At 43.0% G+C, this 23,102-nt stretch overlaps 1 protein-coding gene across 1 annotated transcript in view; it reads right to left on the bottom strand.

Annotated features, from left to right (window-relative positions):
- LOC144510262 (uncharacterized) overlaps positions 1-23,102 on the bottom strand; it is a 150,670-nt gene that overhangs the window by 88,967 nt on the left and 38,601 nt on the right. The window contains exons 8-9 of the mRNA XM_078239756.1: positions 20,447-20,518; positions 11,561-11,676 (exon numbers count right to left, since the gene is read on the bottom strand). Of these exons, the coding sequence (XP_078095882.1) occupies positions 11,561-11,676; positions 20,447-20,518 (188 nt within the window). The remainder of the gene's footprint in view (positions 1-11,560; positions 11,677-20,446; positions 20,519-23,102) is intronic.

Below are 23,102 nucleotides of genomic sequence, written 5' to 3' on the forward strand. Positions count from 1 at the left end.
TTCCTCCTCCTTTGTTTTAATAAATGTTTAAATTTAATATTTAAAATAACCACAAATGGTCTGAAACTTATTTATCTCGAGTTCAAATACCACCTCATAATATCAAAATCGTTGCAGCAGCACGTTCAAGTTTCCCACAATGTTGCACGACTTATTATCTGTCGTGCCATAACAACAACCCTGAAGTTCCCCTCCAAGCCACTCACATCCTGACTTGGATATATATTGCTGTTCTTTTACTGTCACTGGACCAAAATCCTGGAACTCTCTCCTTACCAGCGCTGTGGGTGTACCTACCCCACATAGACTGCAGCAATTCAAGAAGCTACCTTCTCAAGGGCAATGAGGAACGAGCAATAAATGCTGGCCTTGCCTGCAATGCCCACATCTCATAAATGAATAATAATGTTCACCAATATAAATGATAATGGGATTGAGTGGTGCAATAATTCTCCATACAGATTGTTCTTGCAGTTCCTCCAGTTACGGCTGAGTTTGTCGCACACTCACTTCTAAGTCAGAAGATTGTGGGTTCAAGTCCCACTCCAGGACTTGAGCACAGAAATTAAAGCTGACTCCCAAGTGCAGTACCTCCTACACCACTGGAGGTGCCATCTTAAAGATAAATGTCAGACTTGCCCAAGGTGCCCAAATCATGAAAATTAATATATTTTTAAAATGCGCAATTCTCCTACAGTGTCGCAGTCAGGTATTTCTAGATGAAATATAGCATGGAGCAAATGTGAGATATATTAAGCACTCCTGGTTAAGGGTAACATGGAGTAGAATGCGAGTTAAAATCGACTCCCCGCCTGCCCCCTCATTTGGATGCGGAATATCTCATAGCACCATTTCGAAGAAAAGCTGGGGAGTTTATCCCCGGCATCCTTAAATTTATCCCAATCACAAAAACAGATGATCTGGTCATTAGCACACAGTCTTTTGCGGGTCCTTGCTGTATGTACTTTTGGCTACGGTATTTCCTACATTGTAACCCGGCACGGTAGCACAGTGGTTAGCACTGCTGCTTCACAGCTCCAAAGACCTGGGTTCGATTCCCGGCTTGGGTCACTGTCTGTGTGGAGTTTGCACATTCTCCTCGTTTCTGCGTGGGTTTCCTCCGGTTTCCTCCCACAGTCCAAAGATCTGCGGGTTAGGTTGATTGGCCATGCTAAAAATTGCCCTTAGTGTCTTGAGATGTGTAGGTTAGAGGGATTAGTGGGTAAAATATGTAGGGATATGGGGGTAGGGCCTGGGTGGGATTGTGGTCGGTGTTGACTCGATGGGCCGAAGGGCCTCTTTCTGTACTGTAGGGTTTCTATGTTTCTATAACAGCCGTGACTACACTTCAAAAAGTACTTCGCCGGTGTAAAGCAATTTGTGAAGTCAACAAGGTGTGAAAGGTGCTATTTAAATGCAACACCTTTTTCGAGGTTGGGTTTGAGTTCAGTCCTGACTAATGGAATAAAACGTCTCTTTCTGCTGGCTTTGTGGAATCTGAGTTTCTGAACTGAGTTTCTACCGACAAGTTCTCAACACAGATTTGCCATCTTGCACAAAGCAGCATTCGGGATGGTCAGGAAATAAGAGATATTACGTAAAATAGTTGGAGGGATTCTTCAAAGGTTGGGGCCAAGGCATGTTACTGGGAGAGATATATTTAACAAGATGTATGTAATAAGCCTGAACGTGCGCGAATGGGCAGTGCTACGTGGATACTTGTGCTAAAGTTCATCTGGGAACAGATATCTGGGATGTGCCAAGTGGAGGTTCAATTTGCATTTAACCCCATGTTACCCACAACCAAAAGTGCTCAATATACGACATTTGAGGGAGCGAGCATCTGGTATATGCTATATTTCATCCAGGAATACTTGACTGACATAGTAGGGGAGTTATGCATTTTAAAAATACTAATTTTTAAGATTTGGGCATCTTGGCCAAGCCTGACATTTATTGCCCATCCTCAGTTACCCTGGTTTTATGCAACTGAGTAACCTGCTGGGTCACTTCAGAGAACATTAGAAGTCCACATATTCGTGCAAGGCTGGATTCACGTCTAGACCATAACAGAAATCATAGAAACCCTACAATGCAGAAGGAGGCCATTCGGCCCATCGAGTCTGCACCGATCACAATCCCACCCAGGCCCTACCCCCACATATTTTACCCGCTAATCCCTCTAACCTACACATCCCAGGACTCTAAGGGGCAATTTTTTTTAACCTGGCCAATCAACCTAACCCGCACATCTTTGGACTGTGGGAGGAAACCGGAGCACCCGGAGGAAACCCACGCAGACACGAGGAGAATGTGCAAACTCCACACAGACAGTGACCCGAGCCGGGAATCGAACCCGGGACCCTGGAGCTGTGAAGCAGCAGTGCTAACCACTGTGCTACCATGCCGCCCAGGTAAGGATAACAGATTTTTTTGTTTTACATGGCAATCTTCATGGTTATTTTTATATATAACAACTTTTAATTTCTAGTTATGTTTAAACTTAAATGGAATTCAAGCCCTCAAACTGCTACCGAGGATTCATATTCACATTATCTGGATTTTTGTTCCCGTATATAATCACTACACCCTCGCTATGACTGTAACACCACATTCTACACCCTAGCTATGGCTGTAACACTACATTCTACACCCTAGCTATGGCTGTAACACTACATTCTACACCCTAGTTATGGCTGTAACACTACATTCTACACCCTAGTTATGGCTGTAACACTACATTATGCACTCACTCATTTCCTTCTCCCCTATGTACTCTATGAATGATATGCTTTGTCTGTTTAGCACGCAAGAAACAGTACTTTTCACTGTATCCCAATACATGTGACAATAATAAATCAAGTTCAATCACTATACTACAATTCTCATGCTGCATAGCAGTACAGCAACACAGTGTAATAAGTGTGTTACTCACCAACAGTGGTCATGTGTCTCAGTTCAGCTCAAAAGGTCACAAAAGACAATTCCTCAGAAGTAAAATAATGCAATGGTTTTCTTTGTGATATAAACAGATTAGATACCAAGAAAAGAGAAGGATACCAAAGGAATTCCATTTTTAGAGCATCACCATTCAGAAGGGAATTGTGGTCTGGAGTTAGGAACAAGGGGAGGAATTTTTCATTCCAGAGTATTAGGCGTACAGTTGATGGTAAATGCAGAGGTGTTCAAATCCCAGAAGGGAAGCTTGCAACAACTACCCCTCATGTTTGTTTTTGCAATTTGTACAGTATTGAAGAGATTTTGAAATCCAGAACCGAGATCCCCGACTATTTATGATGATTTTTTAATAAAGTAAATGTTTATTAAGAAATAGAGGAAAAAAATAATAAAATAAAATCATATCACACTTAAATATGACAATGGCTTCTCAGAGCACCAATATCTTAAAACAATTTCAAACAATATTAAGTTTAACCACTTTCAGAGCTAACCTTCCCCATCTGTTCAGCAGATGTTACGATCTACAAAAGGTCCAGTAACTTTCACCACACAGTGGCTTTAATTATTTCTTGAGGTACCCTCAGATTTCCTGCAGTTAGCTTTTCAGATCTTGCATTGTTCACACTCCTTGCTGGGAGTTTGAATAGTTATTCCTCCTGTCTGCTGAGATCATAAGCAGATTCATTCATAGGTTTTAGTATCTCCGTTTTTTTTGTACTTTTCCAATTCAATCAAATCAAATCCAATTCAGAGTTTCAACAAGTTGAGACACTTCCGATCCAGGCTGACAAGACAGGGTATGCAACCCTCTACCCTGCCTTGGGCCTGATCTACATGAGCCAAGCTGATTGGAGTAGGCAGACGTCTCCGCCCCCCGCCCCCCCCCCCCCCGGCTTGATCTCATTTGCATCTTAGCCAAAAGGCCGAGATACCGCTTTTAAAAATTGCTTCATATGAAGCATATGAAGCTTAAATGCAACCCAATGGCCACTACCAACTGCAGCATCACCAGACCACACTTGATCTTAGCCAAAAGGCCGAGAGGTGATGCATATTTCCCTTTGATCTCCCCATTGTCTCACCCAGCCTCTTTAGAGCTGCTCTCTCACAGGATTAATTCATTTCATCTCTTTGCTTTAGCTTTTAGAATTTAAAGTAAGCTTATTATGTCCACACTTTACCAATGACACCTTTCTTTCACGCATTACTTCTCCTTTGAATCACAACAACCCATTCAAATCTATTTCTGTTCTGTAACTATCCTTATTAAATGTAAATGTAGTAAAATGTAAACATCTGTTCAAAGTTTTGCGAGATTCATTACCATATCAAACCCAGAGTTTATATTCACACAATCGTTCTGTCCCTTGCTTTAATTACAATGCTCATATTCCAACAGTTCACAAATACAATAAGAATATTACCAACAGAAAAATATTACCATTTCTTAGGTTTTTCCGGACAGGGTTTCTTGACGGGATACTAAATGCTGTGGCAGGTGTGAAAAACCACAAGTTTCCTGCTGGCTTCTGTGCCAGATCGTTGGCTTTTCAGCTCATTATATCTGTATGAATGTGATGCATGTCATATCTTGTAGTGGGACAACCTGGGATTTGTCCAGCCACTGTTACCTCATTGGTTTAAAAAACCACATCTGCGCACACATCACTCTCTGCAGCCAGGGGTTGGTCGTGGTGAGTGATGGCCCTGAAAGGTAAGAGGCCTACTGCCCCAAGCGCAGCAACACCATGTGCTGGGGGCCCTTGTTAACACATTTGTAGAACGTCTCTGTGATAACAGAAGGAGATCCACCAACCTCACCAGGCCAGTTTGGGTGCAGATTACCAGTTGCAGACACACACCTCGATTGGACCTAGTTCGGGAGCAGGCTTGGGATCACAATCTAGTGAGCACAGCACAGATTCAGGTCCACAGCAGGTGGAGGCAGGGGGCATCCAAAGTCACCGACACACGGAGGAGGACCTTTGGAGGTCAGGCTCCTGCAGAGTGAATCAGATGGTGAACCTCTGGACTTGGCCTTCACACAGGTGTTGCATGTGCCAAGACAGACATGGGAACATATGGTAAGTTTGTCAGATACCATCTCAAGATTGCAAAGGACAATGGAGGAATCTGCCCACATTCAGTCTGATATCGTTGCCCGACATGCCAGCACACTGAGGTCAACACCAGTAGGATGGCAACTGCCATGAAGATTTTTGTCCAGAACATTGGGCCTGATATGTGTTGTGAAGTTGAGTTTGTGAAGTGTGGTCCCTTTAAAAGCTGGCTTTGTGTCAGTGCTTGGATGTTTAAAATGCAGGCACACAGGGTATGTAGATTGCAACATTTGTAACAACGACCAAGCATCAGAGTTGCCTTGGTAACAGGCTTTAGAATTTTGACAGCCTATTTGACAGTTTAAAAGAAGACACTCAGCTATCAGGAACCTAGCAAGTTTGAATTTGCTGTTGTTGACAACATCAGACCAATCCTGGTGCAGGAAAATTAATAGGTCACCAGAGTTATAAAGAGGAACTCAACTGCCTGCCCACAGTTCACCTGAGGGGCTGTCACCTCTCAGCACCTAGAGAGGGAAAGAGCGGCTCCCCGCCAGTTTAAAAATATCTCTTAAGAGAACTCTCCATCTATCTAACAAAGGGTACCCACATCCGAAAGAGTTTACAGACAGCGGAATCAACAGAAGAACTCCAAAGGTTTTTCCCAAGCCACAAAATCTGGTTGCATTATTATTATTTCTTTTGGTAATGAACGGACCTTATATTTATTTGAATAGCGTTCCAGTAGAATCTTACTTTAATTGATATGTTACTTGTTTAGTTAAAATTCCCGGTTGGTTAAATAAATAGCTTGTTAATTGTTCACTTATGGTAGGTGTCAGGTCTTTCTGTTAATGAACCACTAAACGTTAATGAAAAACAGTAAACAGCTTCCCAAACACCTTTAACAGATTACGAAGCGAGGTATTCATCTTTGGGAGATTTGGTGCTGCTTCTCATCAGGGGATCAATCTCTGCATCGTAACAGATGCGTCAGGGCTCCATTGCTTTAGCCATTGAAGGATGTTGCCTGTGGCTATGGAATAAGTGGATGGGGCAACTTAACTTCACTCCAGGTGCCCCTGCTCCTCAAGGAGCCAGGCAGGGGGCCCCAGGTGCCCATAGGGAGGAGGACCGCCAGCTGGACACCCTAGGAATATCCAACCAGCAGACTCCAAGAGTGTCCAACTGATCCCAATCTCCTTTGCTTGTGATTCCCCCCTCATCTGCATCTCCATAGGCTGAGAGGGTGCATTTGCCCCACAGCAGGCAACTCAAAGCTGGCCAGAGCCCTCCTGGCCTCAACTCTCCAGATGATACCCCCCCCAGGGTCATCACAGACAACAGGGCATAGCAATCAGCAGGCGGTCTCCACATCCACTATGGATGTCGGCAAAACACCTAGATGCAGCAGTCAGCTAAGAAAAATTTAAAAACATTAAGAGCACAAAAGGTAGCATGGGTGTCCACAATCTGCATAGAATTTACATAAATGTAAATAGATATTGACTCAGTCCACTTTTCATGTGGTGTATTATGTCTCTTCTCCCTGATGAGATGCACAGTGGTCCATCAAGTGTTGCAGGTACCCCTGCTACTGCCAGATGTCCCAGTGTCTACCTCTGCTCTTTGGCGTCTAGAACCTACTCAACACAGGGCCTGACCATCCTCTGTGCAGTATCGACAAGAGCAAAGCCTCTGTTTCAAAGAAAGTCATGGTTCCCTAAGATATATCTGAGACCTGCTTCAGAGGTTCATATTATGTTCCCTCTTGAGTTTAGAACCTGGAGGCTGCTTTGGTACCCTGATGCTTCTGCAATGTGGATTGTTCAATGTGGGTCCTACAGGATTGAATAATGACGCACATGGAGACGACACATCTTTCACTGACCTCCATGTATGTACTGTCAGCCTTGAATTAGCTCTATTTATGGACCCAAACTTGAACCTCCTATGTGCTTCTGTTTGCCTGCAGCATTATCTCATGTCCGCGGTTACTTCTGAACATATCCCCACCTTCCAACCATCATGATTTAGAGCGAGGAGCTTCGCTGACTGATGTTGAGCCTTGTGATTCCTGCTAGATGGTTGAAGTTACGTAACCTAGGAGATTTCTGCAGAGACCCCAGGTGCCTGACTTGGACATGGGAGGATGCAGCACTGGGCCAGAAGGTCTGGCTAGTGTCATCACATTAACCACTGACAACTCTGAGATGGTCAATTGACATGGTAATGTGCACCTTACCAACGCATTGGTGTGCCAGGGTTCCATGTGCGTTTGTCAACCTGTTGGGATGAAAACATGATGGTCTCAAACATGATCGGAGCAAGTCTCCAAGACATCTGATGCATGTTCTTTACCATCAACAATTGGGTCCTTAAGGCTCAGATGAGTGTCATCGTTTTCTTTCAGGTACACAAATGTCACAATGAGGGAGCTTGGGACACTGGGAGCCTCAAAATGGAGGCATAGTCATGAGCACTAGCTAGACAGATATTTAACAATGCTGTTCAGAACGTTTCACGGTCCACGGAAAGGTGAGCTGAAGTGCAGCCTCACGTCCCTTTCGGAGAGTTATAGGTGACTGAGTCTTGAAGAAATATCTAATGCTGGGACTGAAGATGATGAGGCTTGAGCACTTGTCTTGCCTGAATGATTGCCTATTTGATCTCTCTACCACCAGCCGCCCCCCATAACTCATCAGCACACTGGTCCCAGCACTGTTCAGGTGAAGACCGTTCAAATGGTACAGTTCCCACTTTATCCAGTATTGGTGCTAGTGCCCAATGAATTGAAACCCATTTCTCCCACACCAATATTTCAGCCATGAATCTCTTGAATTCTTAACTCTCAAATCTTATTTATACTACTCTATTTTGCTTGTAGCGCAGCTAATGACAATATTGGTGTCAACTGCAAACTTACTAACCATGCCCCATAAATTCTCATCCAAATCATTAATATAAACAACAACTAAAAGTGGACCCAGCACTGAACCCTGAGGCACACCGCTGGTCACAGTCCTCCAGTTTGATAAACAACCTTCTACAACAACTCTGTCTTCAAGCCCATTTTATATCCATTTAGCTACTTCATCCTGGATCACGTGAGATTTAACCTTACGCAACAACCTACCGTGTGGTTCCTTGTCAAAGGCCTTGCTAAAGTCCACGTAGACAACGTCAACTGCCCTGCCCTCATCTACCACCTTGGTTACTCCTTCAAAAAACTCAAATAAAATTCGTAAGACATGATTTTCCACTCACAAAGCCATGCTGACTGTCCCTAATCACTCTTGCCTCTCTAAATGCCTGTAGACCCTGTCTCTCGAATACCTTCTAACAACTTACCCACTACAGGCATTAGGCTCACCGGTCTGTAGTTCCCAGGCTTTTCCCTGCAGCCCTTCTTATACAAAGGCACAACATTTGCTACCCTCCAATTTTCAGGCACCTCACCTGTGGCTGTCGATTATTCAAATATCTCTGCTGGGAGACCCGCAATTTTTTCCCTCGCCTCCCACAATGTCCTGGGATACATTTCATCAGGTTCCAGGGATTTATCTACCTTGATGCGCTTTAAGACTTCCAGCACCTCCTTCTCTGTAATATGTACACTCCTCAAGACATCACTATTTATTTCCCCAAGTTCCCTAGCATCCATGCCTTTCTCAACAGTAAATACCGATGAGAAATATTCATTTAGAACCTCACCCATCTCTTGTGGATCTGCACATAGATGACCTTGTTGATCCTTAAGACTCTCTCCCTAGTTTCTCTTTTGGCCTTTATGTATTTGTAGAAGCTCTTTGGATTCTCCTTTGCCTTATTTGCCAAAGCAATCTCATGTCCCCTTTCTGCCCTCCTGATTTCTCTCAACTCTACTTCGACAATATCTATACTTTTCAAAGGATCTAACTTGATCCCAGCTGCCTATGCATGTCATATGTCTCCTCCTCCTTTTTGACCAGGGCCTCAATATCCAGAGTCATCCAGGGTCCCCTACTTCTACCAGCCTTGCCCTTCACTCCAAAAGGAACGTGCTTACCCTGAACCCTGATTAACACACTTTTGAAAGCCTCCGACGTATCAGACTTACCGTTGTCTGCCAACAGACTCCTCCAATCAACTTTTGAAAGTTCCTGTCTAATACCATCAAAAGTAGCCTTACCCCAATTTAGAATTTTAACTTTTGGGCCAGACCTATCATTCTCCATAACTATCTTAAAACTAATGGAATTATGGTCACTGGTCCCAAAGTGATCCCTCACTAACACTTCTGTCACCTGCCCTTTCTTATTTCCCAAGAGGAGGTCAGGTTTTGCTCCCTCTCTAGCCAGGCCATCCACATACTGAATGGGAAATTCCTCCTGAATACACTCAACAAATTTCTCTCCATCCAAGCCCCTAATACTACGGCTGTTCCAGTCAAAGTCCCCTACTACGACCTCCCTACTTTTCTTGAAGCTATCCGTAATCTGCTTACATATTTGCTCCTCAATATCCTGCTGCCTATTTGGGGGCCTGTAGTACAATCCTATCAAAGTGATCTCTCCCTTCTTATTTCTCAGTTCTACCCATATAGATAGTGGGCGAAGCCTTGGATATATCTCCTCTCAGTACCTCCGTGATGTTCTCCCTGGTCATAAAAATGCAACATCCCTCCTCTTTTACCTCCTGTTCTATCTTTCCTCTAGCATCTGTACCTTCTTGATATGCACACCTGCCTCACTGTCCCTGCCGATGGGCCAAATCAGGCCAACCATTCCTAAGGGGTCTGACCATCTCCTGGAACAATTTGTCCAGGTAACTCATCCCCTTCCCCAGTGTGTCACAGTGTCTGCAGCTCAGCCTCTAACTCAATGACTCTGAGTCTAAGTTCCTCCAGCCACAGGCTCTTGCAGATGTCCTTGGATCACACAGGTGTGTACAAGCTCTTACAGTGTCCAGCCACAACACATCACCTGCCTGCCATCATTAAAACATTTAATCAATTCATTATTTTACTATTTAAATTTTAATATATCTAGCCCAGTCTTTGCTCACATTATTAATAAAAATGTTCTTGACTGAAATCGCCAGTTAAGAAAAATAGAAAATACTTACCAGCCAATCTAATAAGATTTACTACTATTAGTAAAACTTACTGCTACTTATAAAACCTGGCAATTACTAAATCTACCCAAGTTTTGAAAGATAAACGAGAAAAACACTGACCCACCGATGCTTTGCTGTACCTCACACTTCGATTTTTCTCAGAACGCGGTCAGCCTGCGCTGGAAACCACAGGATAGACAGCTCTAGAATCCTCCTTTCTCCTGCTCTTTTAGATGCTCTTGTCTCCGAGTCCTCCTCCCTCGTGCTCTTTTAGATGCTGCTGTCTATCCCCGGGTCATCATCTCGCCAATGTTAGGCAGGAGAAAGTTTTCTCCTTCATTGTTGGGGTTGGGTGTGACAGGGAGATGGGGTGTGGATCACATGATCCCTACAGAACATGTCTAATTTTCCTTTTGTTAAGATCAATGGAATAAAAACAAGGCCAATTATCTTTCAAAGCTGCAATTTATCCCACTGCCAGATGATGGAGTGAAAATTTACCCTCAAGTGTTCACCAAATGCAAGATGAGCTACATTTCCCATTACTGCCCTTTCCCATCTCCAACCTCCAATCTCTCTCTCTTCTTTGCTCTTGCTCTTTTGAAGCTACAAAAGTGCACACTGTATATTTGACATTCCTGCTCCCCGCATCCTCCCTTGAGTGAAATGACTAACTTTCACACCGTCTCCTACCCTAACATAGGCCCAGATCTTTGTGGATTCCCATGGCTTCTTATAGACCCTATGTCAACTCGACCTCCCACCCACCTCCGACGCAACCTCAAACTCTCCATGCCAATGCATGGCCCTTCCATGCTCATTCACCCAAGATACACCATATACAGAACCAATGACTCTACAGTAAAAATGGTATGTGTGGAATTGCAAAGTGAAAAAAACACCCATTCATTATTCTTGGGGAAAGAAAACTGATGTTCCTATAACGCTATAAAAGTGTTGATCAAATGGGTCATTAATTTATCAATAATAAAAGCTTTCAGCATTTCACACCTCTGAAATCTTATGCAAATAAATATTGAGACATTGACAAAAGGAATCACAGAAAAAAAACCTTATGAGAAGCACACAAATGTGTGAATCAAGCAACGTCAACAGTTCTCTCAGAGCCTAGTCTCAGAAAAGGAGAGTCCTGTTTATGTAGCTGAGTGTTTGACAATGATGGATGGCTCCCTCAAGAGCCGACAAGCAACCCCCAGTGTTTGCTAATCGGGCTTCCAGCATAGTGACTGCCTTCCTCCCCCCCCACGCTGGTTAAATACCAGCAGTGGCGGGATGAGACCCTTAAGGGCCTCAGCAGGCAACAAGGTGCGATGGCAGTCCACAAGCCTACTGTCATAGCCATAATTGGAGCAGAATGAGGGGCAGCTGGTTCTCAAGTGCATTGTAACAAAAGTGTGACTGTCTTGGTGCAAACTACTTACTGTTTCTAAAAGGGATTTTCGTTCCCAGTCCAATTCACGTACACGATTGCGTAATGCCAGAATTTCTTCATCCAATTTGCTGTTCTGTGCTTTGGCTTTATCTAGTTCCACGACGTCTGTGAAAAAAACAAGGAGATTTGAATCTTTTTCACTCTTCTTTTCTACAGGCTCTTCATCTTCAACAGGCTTGGTCTCTTCTACAGATAATTTCTTCTTGTCTGATCCCTTCGCTTTTGCAGCCAATTTCTTCTGCTTTTTACTGGACTTCTTTTGTTTTCCAGACACTTCCTCCTCTTTTTCAGGTGGTTTCTCTTTTGTTACATTTGGACTGTCCATGATTCATTCAGCTAGGGGTTGCACATTGTCCTGGAATATACACATCAGTGTGTCAGGGAAAGAGTGGGATATCTGGGTGAAAGTTCTGGATCATCATTAGCCTGATGGTTGCCTTCAGCCATGTGGCCGTGGGCAGTCAATGCTCAACAAGCTGCTGTTTAAAAAGCCCTTGCTGCCTTCAACTAACACAGCAATATGCAGCTGTGAGGTCATGCTTTATGATGCAAAAGTGTTCTCTCTCCTTTTTTTGAACCCTGGTTACTTTCATGTTGGGTCCTCTAAAGACAGAACTGTTGAGTTTGATTGTGGGCACATCATGTTTCTGTATGTACATGGCTTATGGGCACTTCACAAATTGAGATTTATATCACATGAAGCCTCAAACAAAATGGGTGAGTGTCCTTTTACCCATCTGACTTGATGATGGATCATGAACTCCACGTGACCACACAATTGCACCATAAACCAAACCAATGAAGTCACTTTAGTGACTTTCAATTTTCTTCCTGGAACAATTTCCTCTCTCATTTCTTTTCCTCTCCTAAAAGCAATGCGGATCGTTGGGCTAGAATTTTATAAACGAGGAGGATCAGAGTCTGAAGTTGAGCATGAATAGGATGCATAAAAAGAGTCAATGACAGGAGACAAGGGCTCAAAGAGATTGGAGGCCAGAGACAGGAGGAGGAGAGTTTGGACGGGTTGATCTTGCAGTGCCAGAGACTGGAGGCCTTGTAAAGGTGATCAGAAGGGTGGAGCGGAGGAGTTGGTTGGCTGCAGTGTTGGGCGGCAGGGATGATCATCACAGGGGCTGGTGAAGTTGGCACACTGGATCCAGCAGAAAAATTGAAAGTCAATCATCTTCTGGATCCAGCAATCCTTGCCTCCCTTTGCCTGAGGGGTTTCCCAGGGTTTGGAAAACTCAGTCAGCCAGAGTTAAATTTAAAATAAAGGTTGAATATGAGGCTCACAACCTCATTATAATGCTCAAACTGCCAACCCACCTTCTGAAAGCAGGTTGGTTGTTTGCCACCTATCTCGCTTTTGTTCAAAATGGAATTGAGCGAGTCAGCGTTGACATTCAACTTTTCACCAGTTTAATGTCCTACCCAACCTAAAATCACCCATTTTTAGAGACTGAAATGTACCCAAGTATTATCATGATATCTGATGGCCAAGGAAATCAAACCAAGCTCAATATTCTTCAGAGCCAATATCCATACATGTCTATTTTCCAGCAGGAACCACTAAATAACCATCAGGAGGAGCAGGAACTCTGATTTTTATTCTTCCTTCCAGAACACTAAGGTACTGAAGCTAACTGCAGCATCCTTATTTCTAGTGTAGCCAAGATCATATTTCTACATAGATAACAAAATATCAGAAGTGATCATTTAAACCATCCTACCTGGCCAGCTCTTTATCGGACTGATCATTGATTATTATATCTTCATACTGGAGTCCACTGCATATTAGTAGCTAGCTCTGATTTTCTTGGAGAATGAGGCAAAGAAATAGTGCCTCAGTATTCCTAAAACTAGCTCAGTCAGTTGAAAATAAGACAACACAAAAGTTCTGTTTAAACAACGGACAACGGTTGAGGAACACTGCTTTTAAATGCTTCATAAAATGAATAATTCTAGAATCTTCCAACATGTTTACACTGCATTATGAAGTAATGGAACTGAAGAGTTCTACAAAATGATGAGAGTCAACGTAGGACAAAGTTACAAGAAGAAATATTGGCGCTTGTGATAAAAGGGATGGTATAATAACTCAGGAGCCAACTGGAAAGGAATGATGTTTTATTCATAAATTAGAAGTTAAACCACAACCCTGAGGCGCACACATCCTTCTGGGACGATAGTTCACTAGACCCGCTAGGAGTCTTCTGCCTTATCAAGGGCTCGGGTTACGAGTTCTACCTGGGCAGGCATTCGCCTATTACCATGGGAACTCATTCCCACAAGTCTCACAGGGAGATCGATTAGGGATTCCCCATGCAAGTCCTGAAGGTTATCACAGACGGCAATAATCATGGGTGATTTTAATCTACATATAAACTGGATGAGGAGTTCATAGAATGCTACCAAGGCAGTTATTTTGGAGCAACATGTTCCGGAACTTACCAGAGAGCAGGTTATATAGACTTGGTATTGTGTAATATGACAGAATTAATTAATTACCTCAGAGTGAAGGCACCCCTAGGTAGGAGCAACCACAATATGACCAAATTTTACATCAAGGTTGAAAGGTAATAGCATGGGTTTAAGAGGAATATTTTAAACTTAAGGAAGGGCAATTATGTGGACATGAAATCTGAGCTAGCTGTCGTAAACTGGGACACTAGGCTAGGGGATGCATCAATAGAGAAGCAGTCGCAGATACTTTAGGGTGTACTTCAGAATACTCAGAATAAGTATATTCTGGCTATAAAGAAAAATTCTAAGGGGGGTGGATTTACTATCCGTGGTTAGCTAAGGGAGTCAAGGAAAGCATCAAATTTAAGGAGAAAAGAATACAACTGCGCAAAGATGAGTGGCAGGACAGGTGATCAGTCACAATATAAAGAACGACAGAGAATGACTGAAAGGTTAATCAGGAGAAAGAAATTAGAGTACATGAGGAAGATGGCTAGGAACGTAAAAATGGATAATTGGAGTTTCTACAAGTCCTTAAAAAGGGAAAGAGCATGTAAAGTGAGTGTTGGTCCTCTAGAGGGCGACAATGGTCAGTTAATAGTAAATAAAAAGGAAATGGCAAATAAAATCAACAAATATATTGCTTCTGTCCTTAACTATAAATGGCTGGTAACTCAAGAGGTGGAATGGAGTGAGGAGCTTAGTGAAATTACAATCACTTGGATAGTGTTACTGAGCAAACTGATGGAGCTGGGGGCTAACAAGTCTCTGGGTCGAGATTAACTTCACTCTAGGGTCTTAAGAGGTGGCGAATGAGAGAGGAGATGCGTTGGTGTTAATTTTCCAAAATTCACTAGATTCTGCAAAGGTTCCATCAGACTGGAAAGTAGCAAATAAATCCTCTCTGTGCAAGAAGGGAGGGAGGCAGAAAACAAGACACGATAGCCCAACTAGCTTGATATCTGTCATGGGGAAGATATTAGACTCAAACCATCCCTTGTATCACCTTATGGATTTTGTGTTGATAAATCTCTGCTGTTGTGTTGATGCCAGATAGTAATCTCTTGTACTGGAAAAGTCCACAATGGGTGACACGAGTTATTACCTTCCTTGAATCAGGGTGAAGTTTCAGCTGGTGGTATCTGCATTTTAAGTCTGGTTTGGAAAACACCTCGCTTGTCGACAGCTCACGAAAGACTTCATCCACAGTGGGAATTGGGTGATGTTCTCTCACTAATATAGAGTCTGATGTCACCATTTGGTTTAGGCATGACCACAACAGTGCTTACCCACTGTGTTAATCCTTCATCTGGTTCTCTGATGCCTTGGTCAATCAACTCCTGATCTTTGCCTCAACTTTCTTCTCAGAGCAAAGGATGTCCTGTGTATAGGCTGAGCTACAATCTTCATGTTCTCATCAATCGCCCTTGGCATTTCTGTAACTTCACAGTTCCTTCAAACATTGGTCTAAACCCCTCTCTCAGCTTCACATGGGATTTCACAGAATTCATTTTCAATCTAATGTGCAGCACCCACAAGGCTTGGGCAGTTTCCCTGTTCAGAAGAGGCTCACTATCCTCTTCAGTTATTACTAACATTGCCTCTACATTCTGATCCTCAGCTCTCAAATCCCAACAGTTTGAAGTGAAGTTTTAGATGTGCAGAGATAGAATTTTCTGACACATTTTTGAGACTTGCACTAGATTCTCTTTGCCTTCAATTTCTCCCACTGTGTTCTGCCGATTACATTAGTCATTTTTGAATCTACAATACTGTTCACTTCAACACTAGCAACAATCATTGGAACTTTCTGGTGCTTGCTTTCACTCTCTGCATCTCCTTCAACTTGTCTCACAGTTGTGTTACTTTCACCTCTCTTTCCTTTACATGGTTTGCCAGGTTTCCCCCTCTGTTCAGCTCTTCGCAAAATAGTCTTTTCCCCCTCATTTTAGTTGCCACATCTGAAACAAGCTCTCTCAGACATTTGCTGCATACATTTACATACACCTGGATTCCGCAAGGCCACTCGATTGATCTCAAATTTTGTCGTGCCTACGTCAGAGGTGGAACCAAGGCCGGAATTTTACCATCTCGACGGTGGGGGCGGGCAAAGATCGCAGAACGGCATTCTCCGTTGGCCTCAGGGGGGGGGATCATACAAGCCTCAGACAGTGTGCTGGTAAAATTCCACCCCAAGTTGCATTCTGTGAACTCATCCATCCACTACTCCCAATGCAGCTGTTATTTTCAAGGTGTCATCCAGCGTTAAGTCACCTCCTCTTGCCAACAGCCTATGCTTCAGCTTTTCCGACTTGCCGCCTGATCCATTATTTAGTTATTCAGATCATAGAAAACATAGAAAGAAAGGAATGGGGAGCAGGAGTAGGCCATTTGTCTCTTTGAGGCTGCTCTGCCATTCATTATGATCATGGCAGATCACCCAACTCAGTAACCTATTCCCACTTTCCCCCATATCTTTTGACCCCTTTAGCCGCAATAGCTATATCTAGCTGCTTCTTGAAAACACAGGGATTTTCTGGCTGTGCTCACCCCAAGGCAGGAAATTCCTGCTGGAGGTCAACAGACCTTTGCATGGTCTCCCCCCCCCCACCCGGCCCGCTACAATTCCCATGGCGAGCGGGATGGGAAAATTCTGCCCACAATGTTTGGCCTCAAAGTCAAATCCCTCGCAACCTAAGTGCATCCATCTGATGTCTGCCTCATACGGGTCACAAATTGGATCACTGTTTTTCTCTCTTTCTTCCTCATTTGATGAAAAACATACCTTGATCGGGAGTAGACTGCTAATTGCCGGGTTGGATTTGTCCTGTTGCTTGTTTACAGGACATACCTGGACAATTTTCCACATTGCCAGGTAAATGCTAGTGTCGCAGCTGTACTGCAACAGCTTGGCTAGGTGGAAAATTCTGGAGCACAAGTCTTCAGTACTACTGCTGGAATATTGTCAGGGTCCATAGCCTTTGCAGTATCTGGTGCCTTCGGTCATTTCTTGATATCACGCGGAGTGAATCGATTTGGCTAAAGATTGACATCTGTGATGCTGGGGACCTCCAGAGGAGGCGGAGATGGATCATCCACTCGGCACTACTGGCTGAAGATTTTTGCGAATGCTTCAGCCTTATATTTTGCACTGATGTCCTGGGTTCCTCCATCATTGTGGATTAGGATATTTGTGGAGCCTCCTCCTCTAGTAAGGTGACAGTTTAGCTTATCTGGCTGTACTCTTAGTCAAATTATCTAATCTCCAAAATGAATGGCTTTGGGTTCAAACCCACTTCCAATCTGGGCAAAGTCTGTATTGACACTTTCAGTGTAGCATGAAAAAGTGCTTGATGTATTGTTGGAGGTTCCACTGTTTGGATGAGACATCAGTGATGGAAATTATATTTTTGAAAGAAGAGCAGGGACTTTCATCTAATATCCCTCAACTAAAATGCACATTAAAAAATTCCCAGACCTTCACGTCATTTGTAGGATGTCAGGACATTGTGATAACATGACAAATCAAGAAAATCCACTAATTGGGAATGTGTTCTGGTGGTTGTATGTTTTTTTTCAGTTTAAAATGGAAGCTGCGTAGTGATAAGAGAAAGTTTGGCTAGGTTGGTGGAACTAGTGCTTTTGATATGTTGATAAGTCTAGCAACAATGTAAACAGGTGTTTATCTGAGGCAAATTAATAACAATGCAGAATAGAATGTCAAAGGTTTGCGTAAAGATGTTAGAGGTTCAAAGGAGGAGATGAGGTTCATTCTAAAAAGGGGACTGACCGAAATAAAGGTAATTAAGAGCATTTTCTGATGAGGTTCATTCAGATAAAAGGAAGATCAAAAGGGATAACGGTATATCAGAAACAATTTCAACCTGTGCAATCTAGCTGCAGCAGGGAAAGCTGAGTGAAATCAAGCTGAGTCTGTAGAAAAGTCTGTTTTGAAAACCAGTTGTTCTGTCCCATGTCAGAAGCAACCCTGAGAGAGAGGGAGAGAGAGAGATATACAAGTGTCTGGTGTGGTAACTATTACTAGATTTTGCCTGTTGTTTTTGAAAACCCTGTAGGATTTTGTTTAGGAAGATTAACTCAGAAGATAGGGAAATACAGGGATTTGGAACTGGGTAACTTTAAACATACTGTGCATAACCTTTGAGTTAGATAAGCATGTTTCTCGTTGACTTTCTTGTTGTGAATGTTATTGTTTAACAAACCTTTATTTTATTTAAAATCATCACAAACTCACCTGAGAGATCCTTCTCTGATTTTCACATCTTCCCTCACATTATACCAAATTGCAAAATACCATTGAGAGCTGATCCTTCAATCCTTCTGGGATTTGGTGTTTAACATTTAGTTGTGCTCTTAACAAGGATTTTTCGAACCGCTTGCTAGAAGTGTCAGCTATGGTTCAGTGAATAGCAGTCTTGCCTTTGAGTCAGAGGATTGTGGATTCAAACCTTAAGACGCGAGTCCATATTCCATACTGACACTTTAGGGCCATACTAAAGGACGATGGCACAATTGGAGGTGCAAACTTTTAGTTGAGAATTTAAACTAAGGCCCTGTCAGCCCTCTCAAGTGCATGCAAAAGATCCTGCAGCACAATTCGAAGAAAAGCAGGGAATTTCCCCATGATTTTCAATAATTATCATTCAATCACTATCATTAAAACAGATGATCTGAACCTCACCTTATTGTTCTTTATGGCAGCTTGCTATGTGCAAATTGGATTGCTGTATTTCCTACATTACAGCAGCGACTAGATATCAAAAAGTACTTTCTCGGTTATAAAACACTTTGGGATCTCCAAGACATGAAAGGCAAGTTCTTTCTTTCACATACCATCACTGACTATATTTCAAAATTTTTGTTAAGCATTTTCAGATGCTCTCAGAAACATGCTACATTAATCCAATGCTCTCCCCTACCCAACAAGACCTAACGTTCAATGAATATTATAAAATATACAGTCTCCTTTGATAGATCAAGTGCTTCTACTTCTAAAGTACTTGGAAACACAATCCTCTATTGTCTGTTTGGTAGTCTTCTGCTCATGTTCAATGCCTACTGCGTGAAGTCGTTAAGTCTAACCTCACTGGTTAAACCAGTGGTTCCCAAACTTTTTTCACTGAGCCGCACTTTCGGAGTAAAAATTTGCTCGCGCCACACCGAATTTTTTATTGATAAGAAATACATTCAAAGACAAAAAAAAACAACTCCTAGCAGTGCTTGATTCATAACATAGAACACAACTACTTTATAATATGATCATGGGACATCCAGAAAGTATAAAACAATGCTTGTTTAAACCATGTTTAAATGTTTCTTTGATTGTCCTTGAATCTTCCCGCCACACTTGCCATCCTCTCTCGCCGCATCAGTGTGGCGCGCCGCACCCTTTGGGAACCACTGGTTAAACTGTGGCTGTGTCAAATAACTTACTGGGATGCATTGTATTTACTATATCTTAGGAGGTGGCCAGCTTCTACTGTCCATTTCTGGAGTAGATCCAAGATGCTTTATAAAGGCTTTATTAATCCCTCACTACATTCCATGAATGAGCCTCAGTAGCCTAACAGGGAGGTCAGATGGAAGAACAAACAGCTTTAAACATGACTTGTGTGTAGTTGGAAGCATTGTGAGGCAGACTGAACCTTGACTTGGACTAGGCCAACACTGCAGAAGTGATTTTCTTACTCTATAACCCATGGGAAGTGTAATAACTCTCGAAGGGTCCAGTCAGAACAACTTTAGAGGCAGAAAAAGATGCTGCTGGAACTCTGGCTGCAGAAGACTTTGGAATTATCTCAGTACCATGTAGTATTTAAGGTGCCAATGGCAAAGCCTTGCGCTAAATGGCTACTTATGCCCAAGGCTTTGCCATTGGCACTTTAAGTGCTAAGCTACGACATCTAATGTCAAATGATTGCTAAATTTAAGGGATAAGTTAACTAATGGTATAGAGATAACAAGTAAAGACTACATACAGTTCCATCACATTGGAAACGACTAATAACCGAAATAGGAAAAAGGAAGGCTCATTAGCATCAAGTGTTCACCCACCATTTTAAAATGGTGACAAGTCTGACTTGTGACATCCAGTGAATAACGGAAGAATAATCATGCAGTAGGACATTCAGTAGCATAGGAGAAGACAGCAACTAAGATCATTCAGATTGTTGGAGCAAAGCAAAAATTTAAGGTAGCGGGCGGTCCACAAAAAAGGTCAAGGGTTGGGTGGGTGGGCAGAGGGCAGAGTCAGGAATTAACCTAATTCATTGTATACATCAGGTTAGTGTTGCACAAAAGATCAATTTTAAAGCCAGCAGGTACAAAAATCACCAAAAGTGGATCATACCACCTTAAAAGCCCATGAGCAGCAAATGGGAGTTACACATACCACTCTTTACCAACATAGACACCTCCTCCTTGAGTTTTTTGACCTCCTGACAAGCAGTCTGAAGAGCTGTGTCTGAATGATAAAGAACAATCAGCCAAATATTTTCAAGTAAGCACATTGCAGACAAGTCGGTAAAATGTGGACAGGGAAACAGCCCGAGAAACCTGGAGATGCTGCTGCTTCTTTTTCTCCCCACCTCTCCGAAGCATGACAAGATTGATTCAAGATTCTGTCACCGTTCAACGTCTCATCCAGATGCTTTTATATGAGAGCCTAGAGACCATTGGATAAATTAGACAGGGATAAGATGCTCTGTTGGAGAGTTGGTGTAGACTCAATTGGCCGAATGGCCTCCTTCTACACTTTAGGGATTCAATGATTTGTGCTGTCACCTGATTTGAATGTGTGAGCGCAGTTACGCTAACTGTGCTCTTGTTTAACTCCATGCATATGAAAGTCCAAAATTATGGCGACCTAGCCCCAGTTAAAGTTAGCCCGCACTTCTTAGAACTGGCCTGCATCTCTCAAAAGAACAAAGAACAGTACAGCACAGGAACAGGCCCACCAAGTCTGTGCCGACACAGGTGCCTCTCTAATCTAATATTTTCTTGCCTCTACGTGGTCCATATCCCTCTATTCCCTGCCTATCCATGTACCTATCCAGACGTCTCTTGAACGTTGTTACAGAATCTGCTTCCACCACCTCCTCCGGCAGCGTGTTCCAGGTATTCACCACCCTGTGTGTGAAAAACTTGCCCCTTATATCTCTTTTAAACTTTCCTCCTCTCACTTTCAATCCATGCCCCCAGTAATTGACCCTTCGACCCTGGGAAAAAGACTCTGACTATCCATTCTATCCAAGCCTGTCATAATCTTGTAAACCTCTATCAGGTCCCCCCTCACCCTCCAACGCTCCAATGAAAACAATCCAAGTTTGTTCAACCTTTCTTCACAGTTCATGTCCTCCAAACCAGGCAACATCCTAGTAAATCTCTTCTGCACCCTTTCCAATGCATCAACATCCTTCCAGTAGTGTGGCGGCCAGAATTGTACACAATACTCCAAATGCGGCCTAACCAATGTCTTTTACAGCTGCAACATGATTTTCCAATTCCTACACTCAACGCCCCGACCGATGAAGGCCAGTATGCCATACGCCTTCTTGACCACCTTGTCCAGTGGAGTTGCCACCTTCAGGGAACTGTGGATCTGCACACCTAGATCACTCTGTATGCTCACATTTCTAAGGGCTCTACCATTTACTGTATACTTTCCTTCTGCAGTAGACCTTCGAAATCTCATCACCTCACATTTGTCTGGGTTAAATTCCATCTGCTGTCTTTCGGTCCAGGTCTCCAGCTGAATTATATCCTGCTGTATCCTCAACGATCCTCCTCACTATCCGCTACTCACCCAGTTTTTGTATCACCTGCAAATTTACTAATCAGACCACCTACATTTTCCTCCAAATCATTTATATATATTATAAACAACAGAGGCCCCGGCACTGATCCTTAGAAAAGTATCCCTTCCATTGCTACTCTCTGCTTTCTATGCCCAAGCCAGTTTTGTATCTGTCTTACCAGCTCACCTCGGATCCCACATGACTTCACCTTCTGTATCAGCCTGCCATGAGGAACCTTATCGAAGGCTTTACTAAAGTCCATGTATACAACATCCACTGCCCTGCCCTGGTCAATTTTTCTTGTCACTTCCTCAAAGAACTCAATCAAGTTTGTGAGACACGACCTCCCTTTCACAAAACCATGCTGCCAATCGCTAATAAGCCTATCCTCTTCCAGATGTGAGTACATCCTGCCCCTAAGAATTTTCTCCAATAATTTCCCCCACCACTGATGTAAGGCTCACAGGCCTGTAATTTCCTGGATTGTCTCTTCTGCCCTTCTTAAACAGAGGAACAGTGTTAGCTACTCTCCAATATCTGGTACTTTACCCGTGGCTACAGAGGATACAAAGATTTGTACAAGGCCTCAGCAATTTCTTCCATCGCCTCTCTCAGTATTCTGGGATAGACCCTATCTGGCCCTTGGGACACGTCCACCTTAATGTTTTTCAAAACCTCCATTACCTCCTTTGTTTAAAAAGGGCTGCAGGGAAAAGTCTGGGAACTACAGACCAGGGAGCCTCACATGTGTGGTGGGTAAGTTGTTGGAAGGTATTTTGAGAGACAAGATCTGCAGGCATTTAGAGATGCAAGGACTGATTAGGGACAGTCAGCATGACTTTGAGAGTGGAAAATCATGTCTCACAAATTTGATTGAGTTTTTTGAAGGGGTAACCAAGAAGGTAGATGAGGGCAGTGCAGTTGATGTTGTCTACATGGACTTTAGAAAGGCCTTTGACAAGGTCTCACTGGATCCAGGGTGAGGTATCTAAATGGATACAAAATTGGCTTTTTGACAGAAGCCAGAGGGTGGTTGTAGAGGGTTGTTTTTCAAACTGGAGGCCTGTGACCAGCAGTGTGCCTCAAGGATCAGTGCTGGGTCCACTGTTATTTGTCATTTATATTAATGATTTGGATGAGAATATAGGAGGCATGGTTAGTAAGTTTGCAGATGACACCAAGATTGGTGGCCCAGTGGACAGTGAAGAAAGTTATCTCCGATTGCAACGGGATCTTGATCAATTGGGCCAG

Source organism: Mustelus asterias, chromosome 22 (assembly GCF_964213995.1).
Source record: "Mustelus asterias chromosome 22, sMusAst1.hap1.1, whole genome shotgun sequence".
Lineage (NCBI taxonomy): Eukaryota > Metazoa > Chordata > Chondrichthyes > Carcharhiniformes > Triakidae > Mustelus > Mustelus asterias.